Source organism: Lissotriton helveticus, chromosome 7, assembly GCF_964261635.1.
Source record: "Lissotriton helveticus chromosome 7, aLisHel1.1, whole genome shotgun sequence".
NCBI classification, from domain to species: domain Eukaryota; kingdom Metazoa; phylum Chordata; class Amphibia; order Caudata; family Salamandridae; genus Lissotriton; species Lissotriton helveticus.
Genome location: NC_136068.1, coordinates 813,689,523 through 813,714,386, shown reverse-complemented (window position 1 = coordinate 813,714,386; position 24,864 = coordinate 813,689,523). Strand labels below are relative to the sequence as shown.

At 46.5% G+C, this 24,864-nt stretch overlaps 1 protein-coding gene across 2 annotated transcripts in view; it reads left to right on the top strand.

Annotated features, from left to right (window-relative positions):
• DDX46 (DEAD-box helicase 46) overlaps window positions 1-24,864 on the top strand; it is a 1,223,843-nt gene that overhangs the window by 522,572 nt on the left and 676,407 nt on the right. For both annotated transcript variants that reach the window (XM_078653270.1, XM_078653271.1), the window contains exon 10: window positions 3,840-4,015. In XM_078653270.1, the coding sequence (XP_078509396.1) occupies window positions 3,840-4,015 (176 nt within the window). The remainder of the gene's footprint in view (window positions 1-3,839; window positions 4,016-24,864) is intronic.

Below are 24,864 nucleotides of genomic sequence, written 5' to 3'. Positions count from 1 at the left end.
CCCTCACCCCCCAGAACATCCTCGGAAAGTGCGGCAACAATATGAACAAACAACCTTATCCCAATACAGGGTTCAACAATTTAACTTCGCTCGACCAAACTGTGCAAAAAATGTCAACATAGTACACTTTAAACTCTTGCTATTCGCTTGTGGGGTAATCTGTGTACTTAATTCACAAAAAAACGTTATACAATGAGCGGAAGTGCCGAGGACCGGCCAGGCCCACAGGACTTACCACACCGTCCCTTTGTGTGTTACAGAATTCTTGTCATAATAATAGTGTCAAATAAACTGGCTAAAGAGTCACTGGGCCAGATATGGCCTATTTGTAGGGCCGATTTAATTTTCTCAAACTGTACGGAGGTAAAAATCTTCTTTATACAGTGTCTGGTCAGCCCAATGGATCTTGACTAAGCTATGTTGTTCCTGATGGGAATAATGCAACACTCCCTCCTGAGTCAGAGTCTGTGTTCGCCTCATCAGAAGGACTGGTGCAGATAGGAGGACGTGGAATGCTGAGAGCCTCAGCAGATCGGAGGGCTTCCTGCCTGCTCCATTACCTGTTGGTGAGGTGGGGGACTGGATCCCGTACTCTGTGTGGTGAAACTCTTCCTGCGCCTCCGGGACTTGCGTTGTGATTTTGGTTGCGTTCTCTCTGGACCATGCACTGTCTGGTGTACCAAAAAAGAAAGAACTCTGATTGTAGTTGACTTTCAATTTAGCTGGGAAAAGCAATGCAAACGTGAGGCTCGTTGACCGGACCCGTGTTTTGACTTCCATGAACGAAAAGCGTTTACGCTGAACTGCCAGTGTATAGTCCGGAAATATGGAAGTTCTTGCATTATCTACCTGCGGTGGGCCACTGTCCCTCGCCGCCTGCAACACATGATCTCGATCTCTATAATTCAAAATCCTGGCCAATATTGCACCAGGTATTGGGCGACATGTGGTGTCTCGGTGGGCTCGTTCAACCGTGAAATGTGTGGATAAACCTGTAGGGCACTGTAGATTTCAGCCACTCTTCTATGTAGATTGTTGGGATGGGCGCCTCTGTTCCCTCAGGAAGGCCTACGATCCTAAGATTATTGTGTCGGACCTGCCCTTCTGCATCGTCCGCGCAGGCTTGTAAGGAATCAATTTGTTGGTGCATTTCTTTCAATTGTTCATCATGCTCTTTCACTTGGGGCACCACAAATGTTTGCTCTGTAGTCTTGACTTTATCCAACCGTTTTCTGTGATCGTCTTTACGCAGATTAGGTTCTACTAGGATTGTGCCCAGTTGATTTTCAATCAGGAATCTCAAATTTCTTTCAGGATCATGTCCATCTTATCCAATGAGGAATCATACGTGGCCCCCACCTTCCAATTCTCCCTTATCTGGCCCCATGGAAAAGGAATCAGGAAGATCAATCTTGCCGCCTCTGCGGAGCAGGACCTGAAGATCTAATTCACATAATATGTATCTGCCCAGGCTTAACGGACATAAGGAGATCCTTACTACGTGCAATATGGAATCAGAAGGGCACTAGATCCTGCAGACAGGCAGTCAAATTATGTTTTAATCCGCAGGAGACCCAACTAAACTGCCGATTTACAAAATTCCTTGACGCAGTGACGGAGAGAACCAAGGAAACACAAAACGAGGAAACTGAGCAACAGAAAGACAGTGCCCTTGAGCATAATTTTGGGTCCGTAGCTCAAATGAACAATAACAAAAAGTAAACCGTTAATACGAACTTCACATAATTTTCACTTTTGATAACTAATTTTTATCTTTGACATAGATCTCTTTTAAAGCTGTGTATTTTAAATTGTGAGTTTTAATTAACTGTGCAATAAATTTACCTTACCTTACCACCTCCAGCTGCCGGGAGCATCCGGACGAGGTTTCCGAATGCAGTGCGATCCAGCACTCCCGCACCTTGAAGTTGTTCTATTCTTCCCTCTGCCCATGATTACTAATGGTCAGGTTGGTTATATATTATGCACTGAAACGTTCGGGTAACACCCTAACCTAATCACTGCCTCCATTTGTCCTTACCAGAGCGCAACCACCAGGCTCTCAGAGCTCTTTGGGGTCCCAACCCAGTAGTACTTCCCCCTATCACCAGTGACCAGGCCCCATCTTCACTTGACGGTGTTGGTGGCTCCACACAGGAGAAAGTCTCTTCCAAGCCAAACCCCAGACACAGCACGTGGGCCCCTTACAGGGACATAACAACGTAGTCCTCCACACCCCTGTCCGAGCATCTGGTATGTTGTAAGTCTCTAAATGCTGGTAGGGGCAATATGATGCAGGAGCCCATCCGGTTGCTCCAGGAGCTCGCCCACAAAAGAAGGGGTGGGCTCCAGGTGGGTAGAGAAGGAACAGTCACACAGCCGCCCTGCTGGCCTCCCTATCTGCCCCAACAGTAACTCTGCAGCAGTCTCAGCTTCTTCGAGGGCGTCTCAATTGATGCCCAAATATCGCAATCTGCAGGCAGTCGTCGCATCTGCCACAGCTCCTGGGTCCCAGCGCGGAGGCACTACAATGCCATCTGCTTCATTCAGTCCAGACAGTCTCGGAAGGATCTCTCTCCACTGGCAAGGGCGCCTCCGTCCAATCAATAGCCTCAGGGGTGGGGGGAAGGGGTGGAGGTGGGGGGGGGTGCACGTCTCTGGGGGCGGGGGGAGCCACCAGGCAGAGAGGAGCAAGAGTCGGCCTCGGGGGTGTCACAATGAACTGCCCCCCGACGTCCAACCAGGCCTCCACTAACGTTCCTGCTTCCCAAGGGAAGACACCAGGCAGATCATGCTGGGACACTCCCAGCAGTTCCTCACATCAGCCACAGTTGCCGGGGCTCATAGTGGCAGGAACACCTCCCCGTCCGCTTCGCACTCAATCCAGGTGGCCACTCACCATTCACAGGAGGATTATGCGGGAAGGCAAGACCCACCCATTCTGCGCTCAGTCTTAGACTCTGAAGCCCGTCCCCGGTGTTGCAACTCCAGGCCCTGTAACGGGAGGCCAGCAGGGCAAGAGAGACCGTCCTGCACCGATGCCGCAGATCCACTAACACCGCTCAAGGGGTGTCTTCTCCCTGCTTCACAGCATCTCGGGGGGCTGGGCTGTAACGGGAGGCCAGCAGGGCGAGAGAGACCGCCCGCACCGATGCGGCAGGTCCACTTCCACCGCTCAAGGGGTGTCTTCTCCCTGCTTCACAGCATCTCGGGAAGGGGGGGGGGGAGAAGAGACTCACGCCGCACCTCGTATCGCAGCTCCCACCTGGATGATGTAGGGCCCCTCTGGTCGCCACATCTGGGTATGTACTGCTAGGCCTGAACCGGGGCCTTGTGTACATGCGCACGCCGTCCTCAGACTCCACCGCCGGCTAGATCTTAGGAAAGTCCGGCACGCCAGAGGCCACTCCCATGGCCCAGGCCTGCCGCGTCGCTGGGAGTCAACTCGAGCTAATTTCCACCACGGCCTCTCAGGGCTCCTTTGTCATAGCCTCCTGCATTTCGCTGTGCCCGGTGACTCAGCCAACAGTCCAATTACAAAGGCATTGCTGATAATTAAACGGATTAGGCCTCCTGGGCCCGGAGCCTGTCGCTTATGCGAACTCCATCTTGGGCGGCAAGCCACGCCCTCATCCCATTGTCTTGTGTTAAATGCAAGTTACCAAAAGCACATTGTAATTGGAAAATAACGGAATTGTGAAGGTTGTTTTTCTTAAGGGGACTGGTATGTTTTGTGAATAGCCTTATGAGTTCATTACTATTCAATCTTCATTAGCAGTATGCAAGTAATTATTTATTTGCCTCAACAGTTGAACTCTTTTTCATGTCTCTAATGTTAGACAGGCATATGAAAAACCAACTCCCATCCAAGCCCAGGCCATTCCTGCAATTATGAGTGGACGAGACTTAATTGGAATTGCCAAAACGGGAAGTGGAAAGACCATTGCTTTCCTGTTGCCAATGTTCCGACACATTATGGATCAGAGACCGCTAGAAGAAGCAGAAGGCCCTATAGGTAAGGAACATTTATGTCCCAGGTTTGGTAAACATAACCTGGAACATTCATGCTTCTGGTTTTCTTTTTCACTTTGACTCTTATGGTTTGCAGGCAATTTTTGTTAAATAACATTTCTAGTGGTGCTTATTGGGTTTTTTCATCTTCACTTTGAAAACGTTTTTAGTCTCTCCTTCGCTGTCTGTCTTAATTTAACTTTTCCTTGTTACAATAAATGTAAATTGTGAGGTGTTAAAAACTTTTATATTTACTTTTGCATCCCAAAGGGAGTGTTGGATTCCTCTAAAAAATCATCTCTAGAAGTGAAAGAAACCGCAGGAAAGATGATCAGGGAAAGGAAAACTGAGAATAACTTGTCTCATTTTGAAGTTATTAAGCGTCAACCACTACTTCCCATTCCCTATTTTCTTGTCAGCGATATATCTTCAAAGTTGTAAAGATTACTAGAAAATGTTTTCAAGAAAAATACAATAAAAATTACTGGTAATGCCGGAATCTCCCCTATACGTACTATTTCCACTAACTTGTTTACCACATTCATCCCAGACATTATCTTATTAATGTGATTGCTTAAGGTAATTTGATTTATGTGTCTCTCAATCCGTAACAGTCTATTTACGAGTTCATGACCTTCCGGACTACAGATAAAGGTGAACCTGCTCCTGATGTTACTTATTCTCTCAGTTGCCTTTTACAGCTCTGACCACCCCACCCACACCATGAAATCTTGAATGGGATTCACTGGAAGCATCCTTCACTGATCTGATTCTTCTACCTACCCACACCAAAATTAAAGTGTAATGTTCTTAATTCAGTAATGTGTAACTAGCTGCGTCTGTAAATCTGAACAGTAATGTTGTGCTGGAGAAGTCCTGTATTGAGGGGCATATTTTTTTTAGGATGTAGGGACCCTCACCCACCAAGGTGGCATGCTTCATCACTGGGTCCTGCTCCTCGTCAGGTGAGTGGGGCAATACCCGGCAGGTCAGGAACTCCAACTGCGGCCTTCGGGCCTAGCTCTTTCTCCTCTAACTACTTCCACTTGAAGATCCATCATCAAGTCTTCTGCCGATGGAACAAACGCCATTTCTATTCTGTCCGCAGTGCAATTCCATTCCAAATAACCATGCACCGACCATCATAAGGTCTGTAACCTGTCTCTCCCCGTAACAAAAAGAGGAAGACAGCGACGCTTGTTGGTCGTTCCAATCCAAAGAAACTCTTGGTGACCGTCTGGCTCGACGAAGAGACGTGCAGAGTATCGTGGGCACCCCTGATATCTTCAAAGAAGATATTGAGCAAGAAGAAATGGAAGCGTGAGCAGTAGAAGAGGAAGAGGCCTTCTTCGTCCAGGACTCTGATTCCGAGTTGGCAATAGAACTAGAGTCCCAGGACATTCAAGCTGGACAGCCATGGGTTACAAAGTCCCTTTGCCCACCAAACCCGCTCCAACTAAATAAAAGGCTGTTGGGCTGTTACTGCCACCAGGCCTTGGTAGGCACTGAGACTCTGATTCCAACTCCCCACCTTCTGGCCCGGCACCAAAACAGCAAGTCAAGCCTTCTAGCTCAGTCTCGAGCCGAGATGATACCCCTACAGCTTTTGATCCAAAGACAAAAAGGACAAATCCAGCTCAGCACTGAAGATTTTGGCACCAAAATTTAAAGACGTTCTTTTAAAGCCACTAGAGCCTATTTTTGTGACACTGAAACAAGCTGGATCCAAAGCATAAGAAAATTCATATAGATCCTGACACTGGCCACATGACAACTAAGCCAGCAATACCATCTTCCAAAAGGAAAACAGACACTGAATATGAAATTCTCCTCAAGAAGAACAAGCATTTGCAATGCAATAGGTCTCGCATTTTATAAACTTTGTTACCATGCCTTTTATTATTGCAGATTTTTTAAACACATAAATAAAAAGCTTTGTCATTTACAAAGCCAATAGCTCAAAATCTCTAAATTGTGACACCTATTGTATTGCAAATGCTTGTTTTTAAAAGCAGCCCTGTAGGGGCGACATGTCAGGGGCCGAGATCACGTCACATATCATGGAAATAAAAAAAGACAAAAAAATTATTGTATTCCAGCGTTTGCCATCTGCTGCCGAAACAACTGTGTGTGTGTGTATATATATATTTTTTAAGCTATATATTTTTAGCTTCTTCCATACTCACCCTACCACCAACACCCCTTCCAAGCTAATGCCACTTCACCTGCCCTAACCATCACTCTGCTGGCATCAATGCGGCTCTGTCACATAACAGACCAAACATTTTGGCCCCTGAGAAAATGTTTGAGAGTACCCATGGTCTACACTAACGGAACACTTGCAAGTCTTACGAAGACACAATATGAGCAGGTCACAGGTAGTCCTCTCTTCACAAGGCATCCTGCCCTCTGTAGCCACGTCACAGCATCCCTAAGAAATAATGTACACCACGGTGATGCCATTTTACATGTGAGAAAGTTCATTGGCGAATGCAATTTCTTTTTTGTCACTCTGCCTTGAATTTACACTCGTAAAATCAAGCTCTTTAAACACTGAAATAAAGGTAGGGGAGCACCAGAGAACTTTTCCATCGTCTGATTTACCATGGACCATATGGTGCAAAACTGCACATGGTGCAGCTGGAGCCATAAATAAAGTGGCAGTACACACAAGGAAACTTTCTTTTCCATCTTTCTGTCAGTTTTGTTTTAGTTCGAATTTTTTTTGGGGTTTATTGTTGTTTATATTTTGGATTAGATATATATATGGTGCTTAGCGGAGCACGAGTCTGGGGTACACGCGGGTGGCCGGCGTCCACCCACTATTTCACAGGGTGAACGCCGTCCATCCTGCCAAGATGTTGGGCCCCAATAAAATGTACTGAACTCGTCCCGGTGTAATTTCCAACCACCAGGACACTTTCAGCAGGGCTTGCACTTTGTCTGCTTTCGATAAGCAACAATGTGCAGGTGTGTTCGGGATGGGACTTCCTTAGTGAAGAGTCCAGTTTTGCCCATAACATAGCCCGAATTCAAGGGGTCATCAGGCCTCCTTTTGTTCGCAGCCAGGAGCCTCACACCTAGAAGCAAATGCAGGGGAGGAGAAACAGAGGTTAGCACTTCACACATACTTAAGAGAGGCAGCTTTTCACTTTGTTCAGGCTCTGTTTACTAGATATGCATGCACTGTAAGAATGTCAGATGTGTTGGTCTCTCCCAGTATTTACACAAAAATAAATGTAATTTTTATAGCGCTTACTATCCCTGAAATGGCGTTGAAATTATTTAAGTACCACTATTTTTTTTCTTGTATACCGCTACTCATCCGAAAGCAAAGTGTCAGAGCACTTTGCAACACATGTACATATTAAAGTTGTGGCTTGTGATGCCACTTCCTATGATGTCACTTCCTGTAATGCCACATGTGATGTCATGCGCCGTGATGTCACGCACCTTGATGCCACTTGCATACTGCCAAACTAAGTCAGTCCCCCCACTTCTTTTTTTTAGGACTTGTGCCCTGGTGCTTAGGGCCTCTAAAGATCTTAATCTGGCCCTGTATCTGTGTTTTGTTAGAATGGCTATTAAGGGTCAGTGGGTAAAAATTTAGTAATTTATTGTAACATTTGTTTCTAAGAATATATATATATATATCTGTATATGTATATATATATATATATATATATTTTTTTTTTTCACCATATGCTGCAAAAGATGTCTTTAGAACCCACTATGGGATGAACAACAAGATCCAGCATGCCCCTGTGCACTTAGCAACACCCACTGAGGGCAGGACAATACTTTAAGGCACGCTGGGTATCCATGTGACTTTTTCAAGCAGCCGCCCAGCAAGAAGAGGTTATTTACCTCGAAACGCGTCAGCAACAGGATTTTAATCACAGGTGTGACTTCACTGGCAGGCATATTCAATAAAGCTTTGGTTTTTCAGCAGAAGTGAGTGCGTCCAGGCATGCTTTGGGCATTTGGTGAAGAATGAATATATATATGTGCTTTTTTTGCTTTTTTATATATATATATATATGACACGTGAGCAAGGGCTTTCCAGCTCTACCCGCGTTGTGTGTGGGTCTCACCTGAATAAAAATAACATCGCTACCCAAAAGCTACGAGGTCTGTGTCTCCTTCCTCGCCGGAGCCGCCGAGTGTGTGCGAACTGGAAGTGGATCGAGTGTTCGGGATGTGTGTGTGTGTGTGTGTGTGTGTGTGTGTATATATGTATGTGTATATATATATATATATATGTGCTTTTTTTCCTATTTTATATATATATACACATATACATACATATATATATATATATATATATATATATATATAATATTATTTTTTGATACATCGGCACATTAATATGATTGAATTATGTGCTGTTGGATATGCCCTTGTATTATACAACCAATGTCCCCCTTACAAATCTGTTTTCCATGTCTATTTGAATTTGTCCAATCGAAATTGAGCACTTTCACTTTAAATATTTTACCCTCACTCACTATCGCTGTCATGTGAGCAAGGCACAGGGGTGCCGAAACGTTATGGAACCGACAAGCGAATAAAAAAGACTGAATACCGTGAAATTTGGCCCGTGCTTTGTGTATCTGCGCCAGCTGGGAGTGTGTGGCGGCGCGCAGAAATACTTTGGTCAGTAATATATATATATATATATATATATATGTGCTTTTTTATATATATACATACATACATATATATATACATATATATATATATATATAACACCTACTGGCGGTTGCCAGTAGGTAGTTATAGTTAGGATCGTTTTCCATAGGAAATCCGCATCGGGGGATCCGTCAAGCGGGGGCCGAAAACTTGTTTTCCCCATGTTAATTTCCATAGGGCGGTTGGACTCACTTTTAGCCCGAACGGCTGAATGGGTTTCCACCAAACTTGGCAAAATTGTAGGGACTGGTACCCCGATGTGCCTTTGCTATGTCTCAAGATATGTGCTCCAGTGGTTTTTATGAAAATTAACTTTGAAAAAATATATATTGGGCTACATTGGGCTATATATATGTTAGAGCCCAAATGTAGCCCAAATGTAGCCCAAATGTAGCCCAAAGATGGCCACCAGAGACAAAAAAAACAAATGTAGCCCAAATATCAGCCAGATGTAGCCCAACTAAAGCCCAATGCCAGAATGTCCCAGAGTGTTCTAAAGAACAATTAGAGCGCTAACAGTCTTACTTATGACAAAAGTATGGCACACCTGAAGTCATCTTGATTGGAATAAAGTGTTAACACTTAAAACATTTAATTTGCAAAGGAACAAAATGAGGGGGTTCATTTTGCCATAGAAATTATGATTAGTGCTGAAGAAAGAAAAATTAGGGCACATTTTGAGTGACTTCTCAAATCCTCTTATATTTCATTAAAAGAATTCTGATATGCAGTCTCCCAAGATGGCCACCAGAGACAAAAGAGCCCAAATGTAGCCCAAATATCAGCCAGATGTAGCCCAACTATAGCCCGATGACAGAATGTCCCAGAGTGTTCTAAAGAACAACTAGAACGCTAACAGTCTTACTTATGACAAAAGTATGGCACACCTGAAGTCATCTTGATTGGAAGAAAGTGGTAACACTTAATACATTTAATTTGAAAAGGAACAAAACGAGGGGGTTCATTTTGCCATAGAAATTTTATATATATATAAATATTCACTGAAAAAACCATAGGTTTCACACCAGTTATAGTTAGGAATAAGCGTTTAAAAAACCTATTAAATTCACTGAAAAAAACATAGGTTTCACACTGCTGATGTCACATATTACATCACTCATGACATGGTCAGTGACATCACTCATGACATCACTCATGACATCATCCAGTGAATGTGTATCTTTCTGAAAAATAAATATTTTTTATATGTGTATATCTAAAGGTTGATGGGTAAATAAATGTCTAAATGGATGTTTTTTTGTGTAAAATTGATTGGTTAACTGAATTATCAAATGTATCTTAGTGAATACATATATTAGCGAGTAATGTTTAAATATTTAAATATCTGTATCTGTGTCTCACTTGTGTATAAGTGGCTGCATGGGTTGGTGAGTAGCTACATGAGTGTGTATATGGGTTATTAGTTGTTTTTTTGAGTATCAGTGTCTGTATGGTTCGGTGGGGGATATTACTTAGAGCACAGATGCATGAATGAGTGACTCACTATTTGTATGTATTTTGAAGACAGCATGTGTGCAAGACTGTATGGGTGGATGATTGTGTGTATGGGTGGATTAGTGAGTATGTGTTTTTATAATTGATTGTTTAAGAGAGTAAATATGTTTCCGTTTCTGTAGAAGTATGTGTAGTGGTGTGTATATAGCAGTATAATCAAGTAAATGGTTTTTTGATATTTTATTTGCATGTGTGAATTTGTGTGTGAGTAACTATATGGATGAGTATTAGTGTGTAACAGGATGTATAGGTGTATGAGTACATATGGATGAGTAAGTACATGCATGAGTGACTATATAGAACTGTTGGTGAATGAGTAGATGTGTATGTAGATGTTGGAATTACCTAATAAGTTGTTGTAATTGGTATTGGTTTCTCCTTTTTTTTTTTTCACAACCAATTTTATTGAGCAAGTGAGCACCAAGAATGTGGCGTCTCCACACACGAAGATCACCACAACAGTATCAATATAGCAGTTCCATAGGCAGCAAACAAAAACGGTAAAAACAGGCTCAGAATATGCTCAGTATAGAAACTCCCCAGCAACCTACCCTAACCCACAACTCGGTTTCTCCTTTTTTAAGAAAATGTTAGTTTCTATTTTTGAATGTGTGTGTCAAAGGTTATTTTATGCTGTTAGGAGGTCTGCCACTTTGTCACAAGGATGTTGTCATCAGTGATGTCATTTGAGATGTCATCAGTGATGTCATGAGTGATGTAATATGTGACGTCATCAGCAGTGCATTGCACGCGCAAGTTATAGTGAGTCCAACTAACTATAACGTGGGAATTTCAATGGTTTTATGCGAGTAAAATTTCCACCTAACTATAACTGGTGTGAAACCTATGGTTTTTTCAGTGAATATATATATATATATTTCAGCTCCTTCCACAAGGTGGGGCAACGACCAGCACTCTTGTTTCTTAAATCTGTTTCAAAATTTATTCGGCGACGTTTCGGGAATCCTCCCTTCGTCAATGTCGGTGGCCCCGTTGTCATGGCGACATATGAACAATGAATGTATTCAGTGAATGGAAAAAGGACAGTACTATTTACATAAATGTTGGCGCCTTCTTATAGCGTATTTTTGGGACATGATTATGTAATTCAATGCCTCGCACTCTCTATACATTATACTTAGTTCAGACTCGTGGTTAAATACCCAAACTCTTTGCACAGATGCCCCAAATCCGAGAGTGCAATCAAAATAATCAAATTAAATTAATTCCTAGCGTATATTGCGAGTATTTACAATATATGCACACTCAATTCATACTTATTTACATATTTTCACGGTATTACCTGAAAGGGACTGCTTGTAACCTAAGAATTCTGCATGTTGCATTCTCTGCCACTCCCTGAGCTTCGCAAGAGGTATATATTGCACTTGCTCTGGCCCTGTATGGGCTCATATTACCACTTATTCCAAGTAGGTATACTCCGCTAACTTGTCTCACACTCCCCTCTACCAAGTAACACCACGTAGTGCAAATATGTACAACACCCTGTATGGGACCTATTTAAATCATAGGTATACGCCATCTGTGGTCCCCTTATCACACTATTTATTAGGCCCTATTCTTAGAGGAGACATTATTTCCCAGATGTACCGTAAGTTCTTCCCCACTATTTAATCCTCCCGGAAATTTGCTTTGGAGCTCTATGATGAATCTTGATTCGAGTCTCCTTAGTCTCCTTTCCCTGTCCCCTCCTCTGATGTCTCTGGGGACATGGTCAAGGCAGAAAAACTTCAGCAGGGATCTGTCACTCCTATGATGGCTGGCAAAATGCCGCGCCACCGGGTAATTTACGTAATTGCTTGCAATGGCCCTTTGGTGTTCAAGAACCCTCATTTTCCTGTATACTGCGGTATGCAGTTTGTTGGCACATACAAACACCCTTAGGTCCAGAAAGGTTACTTCTTTGGTGCTCATTTCCTCTGTGAATTCCAAGTTGAGATTATTCTCATTGAGGTTGGCAACATACTTTTTCGCTAGTTCCATCGACTCTCTCCATATTATGAAGGTCGTCGATGTAGCTCCTCCAGCACACAAAATGATCCACCCACTCTTCTTCTAAATCGGCCCAGGCCACCTGCTTCTCCCACCAGCCAACTAAAAGGTTCACATAACTGGGGGCGAAGCAGGTGCCAATCGCGTGCCCTGTATCTGCCTGAAACGCTGATCCTGGAAAAGGAAGATGTTGTGATTTAAGCAGAAATAAATGAACTCTTCAAGCATTTTGTTGTGGTCTACGAACTTAAGGGGCCTACCCTTCAGAAAGAATCTTACTGCTTCCAGTCTCTATGCCTTATGCTAGTGTATAGACTGGACACGTCCAGGGTGATCATCACAAAATTCCCTTCCCATTCTATTCCCTCTATATGTCTCAAAAAGTCCTTCGTGTCTCTTGTATACGAGGGTAGCTGTAGTACAAAGGGGAACAGAAAATAGTCCACGTATCTGGACAAGTTCTCAGTCAAGCCTCCCATAGAGGAGACTATTGGGCGTCCGGCGGTCTTATGGCAATTTTATGAATCTTCGGTAGGTGGTAAAATGTTGGAATCCTTGGTTAAAAGTTCTGCAGAAACTGGTATTTTTCTGTGGAAAGGATCCCCTTTCAAAACCATTTCATTATCATATCGTCAAATGCTTGTATGCTTAAATTGTAATCCATTTTGGTGACTAAAATACATTTAGATTAGTCGTTCAATTGTCTTAAGCCTTCATTAATGTATATCTCTATCTCTATCTCGCAGAGGCTGCCGAAATGGCTGTCTGGCACGGGTTACCGGACGACCCGAATAAATTCAATATACTCCCTCCTCGTCAGTAGGAATACCAGACACTCCAGTATACTGCAAATGTATATTTTAATGACACAAACGACGTGTTTCGACTTTCGCCCTCTTCACAGTCTAACATCCATAAACACACTGCCTTATTTAAATTCATTAAAACAGAAAGCGGACTACATCACCACAATGTGGTTTGCCAAAAGTGAGTAGAAATATTTCCGCCATCTTGTAACATTGTTCAAAATCATGAAAAAGTAAATGGTTTATTCAGACACAGCATATTTACAATAGATGCGCATTTATACTTGCAATTCATTATACACGCATGTAAAGCTCATGAAATAAAATGCATAAATTCATAAATAATTTGATAATCCTTTGTGAGCTTAATTGCGGAGTTGATATAATCCAATATTCAATACATTTGTTTGCGCTTTATGTACAACACAAATAATGAATTCTACATACAGCACCAGTGGGCAAATGTTCAATCCATTTATGACTGATATACAGAGATGATAAATGCTACTTGATGAAGTCCTAGTGGGCGCAAAGCTTCCAGACATAAAGTCTAGCCCCAGTGGGCCATGATCAATAAGAACTTTTTGGTAAATTCATCAATACTCACTAAACAAGAAAAAAGTGATGTACCCCTGCAGCTTTGAAAAATAAAAAAACAATTGTAAAGACGTATTTACATGGAGAAGTTCAATGCAAAGAAACTGCTGCTATCATCAACTATATTCATGTATACAGATGGATTGCTAATTCTTCACTAGAATTTAAACCTTGTGGCACAAGAGTTTCTAAATCAATTATATATTTTGATTCGAGTTTACGCGGCGCCAGTTCACGATTCCCACTCCTAGCATTGGTGGTCACCGAATCAATTCCCATCATGCGCAGAAGTTTTCATTTTAAAAATGACAATCATAAAAGTGGCGAGCCACTGGATAATGTTTGTCATGATGTCTAATAGCACGTATGTGCTCCAGAACTCGTTTACAACACACAGATCTAAAATGTCACGCCCACCACGCACAGATGAAGGTATCAGCACAAATCTATATATATCACACTCACAACGTATCTCTCCCTTCTCACAACTAACACGCAGCTATAATTCTGATAGTGTGAGTTTTGAGAAGCTCGTTCACAACGAAGAGATGCAAAATGTCACACAACACACAGGTGTAGGTATAATGCTGACCGAATGTGCGAGTTTTGTCACTCACAACACACAGATGTGGATGTAATGCTGATACAGTATGTATGCTGATACAGTATGTGAGTTTTGTCACACCCAGAACGCACAACTGTAGGTATAGTGATGATACAGTCTGAGTTTTGAGAGACTCACTCGCAACACAGATGTAAAATGTCAAACTCACGCACAGCTGTAGTCAAAACGCTGATACAGACTGAGGTTTGTCACACTCACAATGCACAGATGTGGATATAATGCTGATAGTCTGTGAGTTTCGAGATGCTCGCTCACAACATGTCACAATCACAACGCACAGGTGTGGGTATAACGTTGATACAATGTGCGAGTTTTTCCCACTCAAAACGCACAGCTGTAGGTACAAGGCTGATAGTCTGTGAGTTTTGAGATACTCGCTCACAACGTACAAATGTAATATGTCACACTCACAACGCACAGATGTGAGGAGACTCCATGTACAGTTATCGTATGTTTAGAGATGCACACTTAAAACAAACACACACGAAAGGACTCCGCACACTTTTTCTCTCCTTGCAGCCCCTAAACTCCTTTGTAATGCAGGCTTTCTCAGTGTTATTGCTTCAGATGATTACTCCAAGGCCCTTGCCCAAGTTCAAAAGTTCACCTTTTACAACTTGCAGTTATTTCTCACACGTTCCTAATAAAACCTGCCTATTACTAACACCAGGGGGAAATGTCCGAACCAAATAAAAGGGCCCATGAATGACCTCTTCCACCCAGTAGCACATCCTGGTGTTTGGAGAAGCCTTGCTCTTAGGAAATCTACAAAGAAACTGAAAGCTTCCTACCTGGGACCCAGGGTGCATTAATCAGATGGTAATATATTGAGAGAGGATGTATGACATTACAAAGCATACTTTTACAACGCCTACCTTTACAACGCAACATCCATTACAACGCATTCCATTACAACGCATGCATTTACAACGAATTTTTAAAAACTACCTTTACAACGCATTCCATTACATCGCATACTACCTTTACAACGCATACCATTACAACGCATTACTTTGCATGTAAGGTAAGTATTGGATAGTGTAGGGGTAATAATTACTATTCTAACTCCAGGGGGTGCAACAGTAGGGTAAGTGTTGGATAGTGTAGGGGTAATAATTACTATTCGAACTCCAGGGGTGCAACTGTAGGGTAAGTGTTGGATAGTGTAGTGGTAAAAATTACTATTCTAACTCCAGGGGGTGCAACAGTAGGGTAAGCGTTGGATAGTGTAGGGGTAAAAATTACTATTCTAACTCCAGGGGGTGCAACAGTAGGGTAAGTGTTGGATAGTGTAGGGGTAAAAATGACTATTCTAACTCCAGGGAGTGCAACAGTAGGGTAAGTGTTGGATAGTGTAGGGGTAAAAATGACTATTCTAACTCCTTGGGGTGCAACAGTAGGGTAAGTGTAGGATAGTGTAAGGGTACTATGTGTTATGGTATGCGTTGTAATGACTGCGTTGTAGTGATGTGCGTTGTAGTGTCATGCGTTGTAAATGTTGCGTTGTAAATGCATGCGTTGTAATGGATGTTGCGTTGTAAAAGTTTCGTTGTAATGGTAGTGCGTTGTAAAAGTTGCGTTGTAAAGGTTGTTTCCCATTGAGAGAACACCGAGCGAAATGCAAGTGGGACTCACAGCACAGGCGTGTTCAATACAAGCATTTTCAATGCAATTGGTCTTGCTTTTGCAAGCGTTTAAGATATTGGCATCAAAAATTACAATGTCTTTTATTTGTGTTTTTAAAAGGAACACATATATAAAAGGCATTGTTTTTAATGCCAAAAGCTCAAACTCTCGCAAATGCGGGACCACTATGATGGTGGCCACGTCCCTTTTTTTAGACGCTGCTTGCATATTCAGGTTACAGTGTGCCAGTCGTGCAACTCCCATTGGGCTCAAAGGGCTTCAGCTTCCCTGCCCTCCCCCACCCGTCATGTGTGTCAATCCGGGCTGAGACCGCTTCCCGGGCACACACACATCCCCACCCGAGTACTTCCACGCTCTTTAAAAGACTATTTACTTTTTAATGAGGCTTTGTTGTTCTTTCACCCCTTCTTAGAGCCTCAGCATCTTCACTCTGTCGATTGCTGGAAGAATTAGCCTCCCCCTGACATTTTTATTAACCCCTCCCAAATTTGGCTTTAGTTGCCCCTCTGCAGTGAGCAGCATCTAAACAAAGCGGCGCGACCACCATTATAGTGAAAGAGCATATGGCGCTTTCAACCCAAGTAGAAAAAAAATAAGTGAATCAAAAGGTTCTGTAGCATGGCCGCAAAAGTGAAAGCAGCCGGCGTTGTTAATTGAATAATTAAATAAGCGCGGCCGCTATAAAGCAGACCACACTGTAATTTGACTAAAAATATATTACTATTTAAAAGAAAGCGGGCGGGTGCTCCGATGCCATGGGTGGAAAGGGGGGAAGAGCATTAAAGAAAATAGTGCTCACCAACTTATAAAGCAGACTGTGTAACAACCAAAGTAAAAGGGCCAGTCCTTGTGGGAGGTTACAAGTGAAGACAAGGCAGTACCAAGGGAAGACTAACAAGCCTATGTATGAATTAGAAGCCATCATTTACGAAGGGCAATGACATTAGCCACTGACAAATATGGGCGGGGCTTCGAGCATACTCCAATACAGCGTGCGTCTCTGCCCTTAGGCTCGACCTAAAAAGGACATGGCTACGAGTCCTATTAACATTCCTCAAACTCCCCCACCACCTTCACCAGTACCTATTATACCAGCTTCCAACCCTTACACATCACACCACCAGGTTCTCCAAATACAAATCCTTATATAGTAGATGATGATGATGATAATGACACCTATGATCAGCACCACCTGATCGATGGGATGATACAATATAGACCCACCTGTAGACACTGATTCGGATCTATATCCGGCTAAACCTTCCCCTCCTGATTATAATACTGCATATGTGTTCATTGCTAGGGCAGCCACTTACCACGGGGGACTTTACATAATGGAGCCCTAGAAGAGGATTTCCTATTTGAAACCTTTGGAACCACACACAGAACATCCCAATCTTTGCCAATTTTAAATGGTATGATGAGGCATGCTGATGATATAGTTAAAGATCCAGTTAGAGCATGTATCCTAACTCCTAGGGTAGACAAAAAATATAAACCAACACCATCAGACCCAGTTTTTATCAAGGGCCAGTTGCCTTTAGATTTCTTTGTAGTTTCTAACGCCCGTAAAAGGGCATATTCACAAACCTCAGGGGAGGCACCACTTCCTGATAAAGAATCAAAATTAATAGATGCCTTTGGTAACAGAGGAGCTGCTCAATCAGTCAACCATTGGAGCAAAGTGCTCGGAACAGGCGCCCTCAGAATGCCAGTGCGCCGCGGCTTGTCTGCTTCACAGCTGTTGTGAAGACTTTTCTTATCTGCTTGTTAAATAAACAAGCAGATAAGAAAAGTCTTCACGACACCCGTGAAGCTGGCGAGCCAGCCGGCCAAAAAAACGAAAAGGAGGCACCCTGGAAACCTTATGTTTGAGGCACATGAGCTGCAGATCCTACACTTTGCATTAGATCACCACCTGGTGTTGGGCTCGGATGATTGCATGTTGTTGTCGTCTTGGAAGAAGTCTTTGTAGTCACGAGATAGGTGACTCCTCCCTTGGACGATAGTGCGCATGGACATCAGCTCCATCCTTAGATTGTTTTTTTCCGCCACTGGGTTCGCATGCAACTTTTCCGCTGCGGTTCGAAATCTACTTTCCAAGGACTTCGACGCGCAAAACTTTCAAAAAACAATATCTGAAAGAAACAGGTTAGTATTAGATTCCTTACCTTAGAATACCCCCAGGCGTCAGACTGGATCCGGAAACTTTTGCGTAGCAGTGCCCTTGTGAGTCGATAGGCGTCGTCTGCGGCTCCGCGTCCGTCGTCGTTGGCGCCGGGATGACGTCGCCGGAGTACTTAGACGCCGCCCTCACGTGCTGACGTCAGTTCCTATTTTTTCCGCATCAGCAAGCGCCGATCTGGGAACAGTGGTACCCTTTAGTCATTTTTTGACTAAACTTTTTGATTTTTTTGATCTTCTTTTTTGAAGTCGAACGACTCCGATGGTGCCGGTAGGGATGCCCGGGTTTAAACCCTGCGTTGACTGCAACCGACTGATGTCGGCTACCGACCCCCATTGCCGGTGTCTTCATTGCCTGGTGCCCGACCACGATGACAAGTCGTGCCCCGACTGCCGGGCCTTGACGTCGAAGGCTAGGCGGGAGCGGTCCCGCAAGCGCCTCGAGCTCCCGCAGTCGGCCCGCTCCGTTCGAGGTCCCGGTCTGGAAGGAGGTCAAGGGACCGGTCGCGGGGAGGATCGACACGCCTCCTCGAGCTCCAAGTCCTCAGGTAAGAGGCACAAAAAGTCGAAGAGGCGACATCGCTCTTCCGACTGCCCCCGATGCTCACGCGGCCGGGGGTTCGGGTGACACCGCCCACGCGGCTCCGTCGGAGCCGCTGGCATCGCGGCCTGCTCCATACCCGCCGGTCCCTGGGCAGAAGGCGACGCCGGATGAGATTGACGCCTTCCTTTCAGCCATGAGGTCGCTCACTCATCCGTCGGGTTCCGCGGCCCCGACTGGGAGCCCAAGCGGGTCGAAAGCTTCGGCCCCGGCGTCGTCGGCGACTTCGGTCCCGACGCCGCAGGACTCCGCCGGGCCCGGATCCGGGTCGTCGCCGGTCGACCTCGCCGGTGCCGGCTGCTAGGGTGTCGCCCCCAGCGCCGACTACGGCAGACGCCGTCCCCAGTTCCCCCCTCGGTCCGGCACCGGAGCGGCGTCGCTCGACGCCGCATTCGACGCTGATGGGAGATTTTTACTTCTATTTTCCGGCCCCATCTTTTGAAGCTGAATACCAGGAGATGGGTGGTGAGGCGGATTGGGAGGGGTCTGAGCACCCTCTGGCACGTGAGTGCCAGCCTTATCAGGACTGGGCAATTGAGCTAGGGGACGCCAGTGGTTTGGACACCTCGCCAGACACTGGCTTTGTCTCCCCTCCTATCGTGGCTACGCAGGAGGGGGCAGCCTATAGTGTGGTGTTGATGCGGCGGCCAAGGCCTTATCCCTTGAGCTCCCCGTCGCGGCCGTGAGGACTAACCTCCTCACTGAAGTCCTTAAACCGCAAGCAAGCTCTTCGGAGCCTCTGTTGCCGTTTAATGAGGCCTTCTCTGACTTCTCTGAGGCACCTGTCAGGACCAGGTGCTTCGGAGCACCTGGTCCAGACCCGCTAGAGGTCCTCCTGTAGATAGGAAAGTGGCCCGACGCCACCGTCCGGCTCCGGTGACCCTTGCTTCCTGTCCACCCACCCCACCCCGAGAGCCTTGTCTACCATGGCCTCTAACTCCCAGACCGCATTCCCGACGGCTCCCCCCGATCGGGAATCCAAGAGGTACGAGCAATATGGCAAAAAGATGTTCTCCTCCCGGAGTTTGGGATTGCGGTCAGTTAACACCGCGTGCCTCTTGGGCCGTTATACCCACTCTCTGTGGGGCACGGTCGCGGACGTGCTGCCACAATGTCTGGAGGAGGCCCGGACTAAACTCGCCCAAGCCCCTACGGAGGGTCGAGATGCGGCACAGCACTCCATCAGATGTGGACTGGATACCACGGACTCGCTAGGTAGAGTTATGGCAACGACGGTGGTGATTCGTGGCCACGCCTGGGTGAGGTCCGCCAACTTTTCGGCTGATGTCCAAAACACCCTTATGGACATGCCGTTTGATGGCCGTCGCCTCTTTGGCGACAAGGCAGACAGTGCGTTGAGCGCTTTAAGGACTCCAGGGCTACGGCCAAGCCCTTGGGTCTGTCGGCCCGCGCCAGCAATCTGCTGCCTTTCACCCCTTTCGTGGCCAAGGAAGGGGCGCCCCCACACGTCCTGCCAGCCACGGGCCGCAGACTACCATCCAGTGCGGTGGCGGACGTGGAACCGCCGTGGCGGTGACCGGGGACAACGGCGCGGCCAGTCCACATCCACCTCCGCAGTATCCGCCTCCAAGCCCTCCTAGTCCGAGCTTACAGGCCCACGAGACACCAGTGGGGGGCAGGGTTCGCCATCACCTCCTCCACTGGCGCGACATCACATCGGACAGGTGGGTGCTGCAAATCATCCGAAGGGGCTACTCCCTCACCTTCGAGGCGACCCCTCCAGCCATGCCACCGCAGTACCACCGCGTGTCGGGGGATCACTTGAATCTTCTGCGAGAGGAAGTTGCAGCCCTCTCGGCCAAGGGGGACATCGAGTGCGTGACTGGGCCAGAAGTAGGGTGTGGTTGTTACTTGTAGGAAGGTAGATCCCTGACTATGGTTGCCCCCAACTTTTTTGCCTGGTGTTTTGCTGGTTTTCTGACTTAGTTGACCTGGGACCCTGCTATTCAGGGCCCCAGGCCTACTGCTCTCTCTGTAAAATGGATTCCATGTACCTTAGGTACATATCTAAATTGGATACTGAGTCACCTTATCAGTCCCTGTACAGTGTACCTTAGGTACCCAGGGCATAGGTGTATCCAGGGCCTACCAGGGGCTGCAGCATGTATTATGCCACCCCTGGCTGGCCATCCAAATCTGACACAACTGGCTGCACGACAGCTGGGGCAAGATGGTGTACTCACCCTTTGCTTTAGATATAGTATACCTATATCTAACCCTAAATGGACACACAGATCTCCTATCAGTCACTCCTATGGCAGGCCTTAACAATCCTGAAGGCAGAGTGCTTGGAATCGTGTGAGATGGTGCTCTGGCATGAGCTGAGCCTGTCTGCGGCTTTCGGGATCCATCCCTTAGCCGTTTCCATGATATCGCATACCATATACTCTTAAGTGCATTATAATCCTCGCGGTTATATGCCAACTCTGGTATCGCTTTATCAAAACATGTCGAGTAAGGTGTCATACGAATTGGAATACTAACCCCTCGCCAATTCTGGCGACGGGGTTAGCATTCCACCCTTCTAGAGGGACACGACATGTATGTAACCCCTAACCCCGGTTAAAGTCAGACAGAGCCTTAGCATCCACAAAATGGATGCTGCCACCGAGACACAAGTCTGCCCTCCTGCTGCTGGGAGTCCTCCCAGAGCAGGAGATAAGGACAAAGGGTTTCCTGCCAGGGGCGGTGCCAGCACCGTCCCAGACAGGATTTTGTGTATTGTAGGTAGGCAGGGCTTCAGAGGAAGGTGACTGCACGTGGCACCCCGGTGCTCACTGTGCATAGGCTGGCTTGAACCAGTTCCAGGGACACTCCAGACCCTGTGCTGGGGAAAAGCCCGCCAAGGAAGTGGGTGTAACCACCCCCCTCCTAGTCCCACCCATAGGGCAGGACTTAGTCGCGTGCCAGCCCCTTTTTACAGGATAAAGGTAGGAACTGGCCCCCTTCCAAATCAGATCATCTTTGAATCCTGAAACTACTTTCCACGAAAGGAACTCAAGACTTCTTCCTAAGATTTCTCCCTTGTGACTAAGGAGTAGTCACCCTGCATCCGCAGGCACCATCTAAGAACACTGCGGTCTGCTGCACGTCCTTCCTCCGGAATCCGACTGCCCAGCTCGACGAGAACCGGCTTCCCTGGCACCTCTGACCTCTACCTACATCATCAGTCACGCTGAGATTCGTGGGTGTGACGAGACCTCGAGGGACCGGCCATCTTCAAGACTGCACGACTTCTTTCCAGCAAGCCCGCCGAGTGAATTCCTGGTGAGTGCTTTGGGGTCCGAGAAGCCCCCACCCTGAGCAGCTCCAGCACCGAAGAGCAGCCCCCCAGCATCTCCACGATCTGCGTGGGGCCCTTCTGCTTTTTGCTGCTCACCGCGTTGTTTGGCTACTAGCCCGCTGGCTTGTGGCCTTCCTGACGACGCCCGACGACATTTCTGCTGCTGGTCTGGTTGCTCCAGACTGGCCCTTGCTTCCCTCCATCGGAGAAGTACCCTGGACCCTCCTGGTCCACTCAAGACGCCATTTTAGGTCCACCGCGTGGGCCTTGCATTTGCCAAGACTTGTTGCCCAATCCTGGGTCCAGCGACGTCGACAGCAAGAACCTTCGTGGGACAGCTCGCACCTCCATCCTGGTCGCCGACAACGCCTCCTGGTCCGAGAGACTGCAGAGCCCAGCAGCGCCCACTCACCTGACTGCGGTGACTTCGCCCGGTGCCATCCTGGTGCCCACTTAATCACTGGCTAGTGATTCAAGAACTTGGTCCCCTCTGCTTTCAGGTTTTCTTCTTCCTTGATCCAGGCTTGGATCCATCGAACTTTTCTTCACTGGTCGCCTGCCAGCAACTTCTTCCTTCCAGGCTCCTGGTCCGGCAACGAGATCCCCGACGTCTTTTCAGACCTATGCAGCTGCAGCCCCTGGGCTAGGTAACTTCGGCACTTCGGTGTCCCAGCATAGCCTCACGATACTAGGGTCAGGATCCACTGTCGTTTTCTTCCTACCAGGTCGGGTTCGCCCGTGAACACTAACTTTGCCTTTACTAGCCTCCATAGACTTTGTCCCGCATCCCGCGTGAGAGTGCACACTCTGCACCCGAGTCCCCTGGGTCTCCTAGTAGTAATCTAACGATTCCCTAGTCCAGTCCTAGCGATTCCAAAGCCTATTAGTACTGTACTTACCTGCTAGTAATTTCGCATTCCACTTTTAAAGTATATGGTTTTTCGTGCCCCTCGGGCATTTGTGTATAACATGCTAACTTAAGTATTTTCGTAAGAGTTTTGTTGTGTGCCTAGCACCCTGTCCTCATAAAGAGTACAGGGTTGTTGTGATTCTAATAAATACACTGTTTATTTTCATAACACTTGTGTGGTGTCCTTTCACTGGGTGTTCAAGGGGTAATGTGATGGTAAAACAGCTGGCTTAACACGCCCTCTAGAGTCTTAGCCTTAGACTGCTCGTATCCATGCTACTAGGATAGCTGGTCTATAAGGTTGACTTACAACCAATCATCAATAAGGGTTGTTTGGACTGATATATAGTGATCACTAGAATAGTGAACACTGCACATCAGGCCAACTTCTCACATTACTCCCACTACTTTCTGGTTCCCAAGAGGGCAAAGGGGGCCTACGCCCTATCTTGGACCTGCGGAACGTCAACGTCTTCCTCCGGAAGGAGAGGTTCAAGATGCTGACACTGGCTCAGGTCTTAGCTGCCCTGGACCCAGGAGACTGGATGGTAGCGTTGGACTTGCAGGACGCTTATTTCCACATCCCCGTCCTGCCGGCCCACCGGCGCTACCTGCGGTTCACGGTAGGCCACGAGCACTTTCAGTTTACCGTGCTCCCCTTCTTCCTTACCAGTGCCCCACGGGTGTTCACGAAAGGGATGGCGGTGGTCGCAGCTCATCTGCGCAGGTTAGGGGTGTGAGAAGTTGGCCTGATATATGATGTTCACTAGTTCTAGTGATCACCTTGTATCAGTCCAAACAACCCTTATGGTGATTGGTTGTAAGTCAACCTTCTAGACCAGCTACCCTAATGGTAGCATGGACAAAGCAGTCTTAGGCTAAACTCTTTTGGCATGTGAAGCCAGCTGTTTTACCACAATATAACCCCTTGAATACCAGATGAAAGGACACCTCACAGGTTGTTATGAAAATAAACAATATATTTATTAATAACAAACACCTCTGAACTCTTTATGAGATCAGAGGGCTAAGCACATGACAATCTCTTGGAAAAATACGACAAGTTGCACAAAGTAAATGGAATGTGAGAGTCGATAGAAGAAATGGAGGGACCGCTGGGACTACGCTATCCTAACCTTAGGTAAGTAATAGGAGGCCCACGGGACGCGGGTGCAGAGTGTGAACTCACACGCGGGATGCATAACAACGTCTATGGACAGTACAGTTCAAGAAAAAGGTAAGTACGGGCAATCCTGACTAGTTAGGACTAAAACGACTGTGGAACTGGACACTAGGAGAGTCAAGCTACCCTTGAGCACCAAAATGCTCTCGTTACCTCACCCACCGGCTGCAGGTGCGAAGTCGTGTCGGGTTTCTGCGTTGAAGTCAATGGAGCCTGAAAGAAAAGATGTTGCAGGCGACCAGGAGGAAGATGTCCGGTGGGATCCAAGGGTTGATCCGGAAAGCTGAAGACCTGAAAGCTGAGGGGACAATGTTCAAAGTCACTAGCCAGTGACTGGAGTGGAACCAGGAAGGAACCAGATGTCGTCGCGATCAGGTGAAGAGTGGACGCTTGACTCTGCAGCCACGTGGACCAGGAGGTGTCTTCGACGACCAGGATGGAGGCACGAGCTGTCCCACGCAGGCTCTCGCTGTTGGCGGTGTCTGTTCCGGAATCTGCGTCAACAGGCCTTGGCAAAGGCAACCCACGCGGTGAGTGGAAAAAGCGTCTGGTGCGGACTAGGAGAGTCCGGGTGCCCCTCTTTTGGAAGGGAGCAAGGGCCAGTCTGGAGCAACCAGACCAGCAGTGAAGATTTCAAGGTTCGTCGTCTAGGAGGCCACTAGCCAGCCGGCAAGTGACCAGACAACGCGTCGGGCAGCAGAGAAGCAGAAGGGCCCCACGCAGATCTCGTGGATGCTGGAGGGCTGATCTTCGGTGCAGGGGCTGCTCGGGGCTGG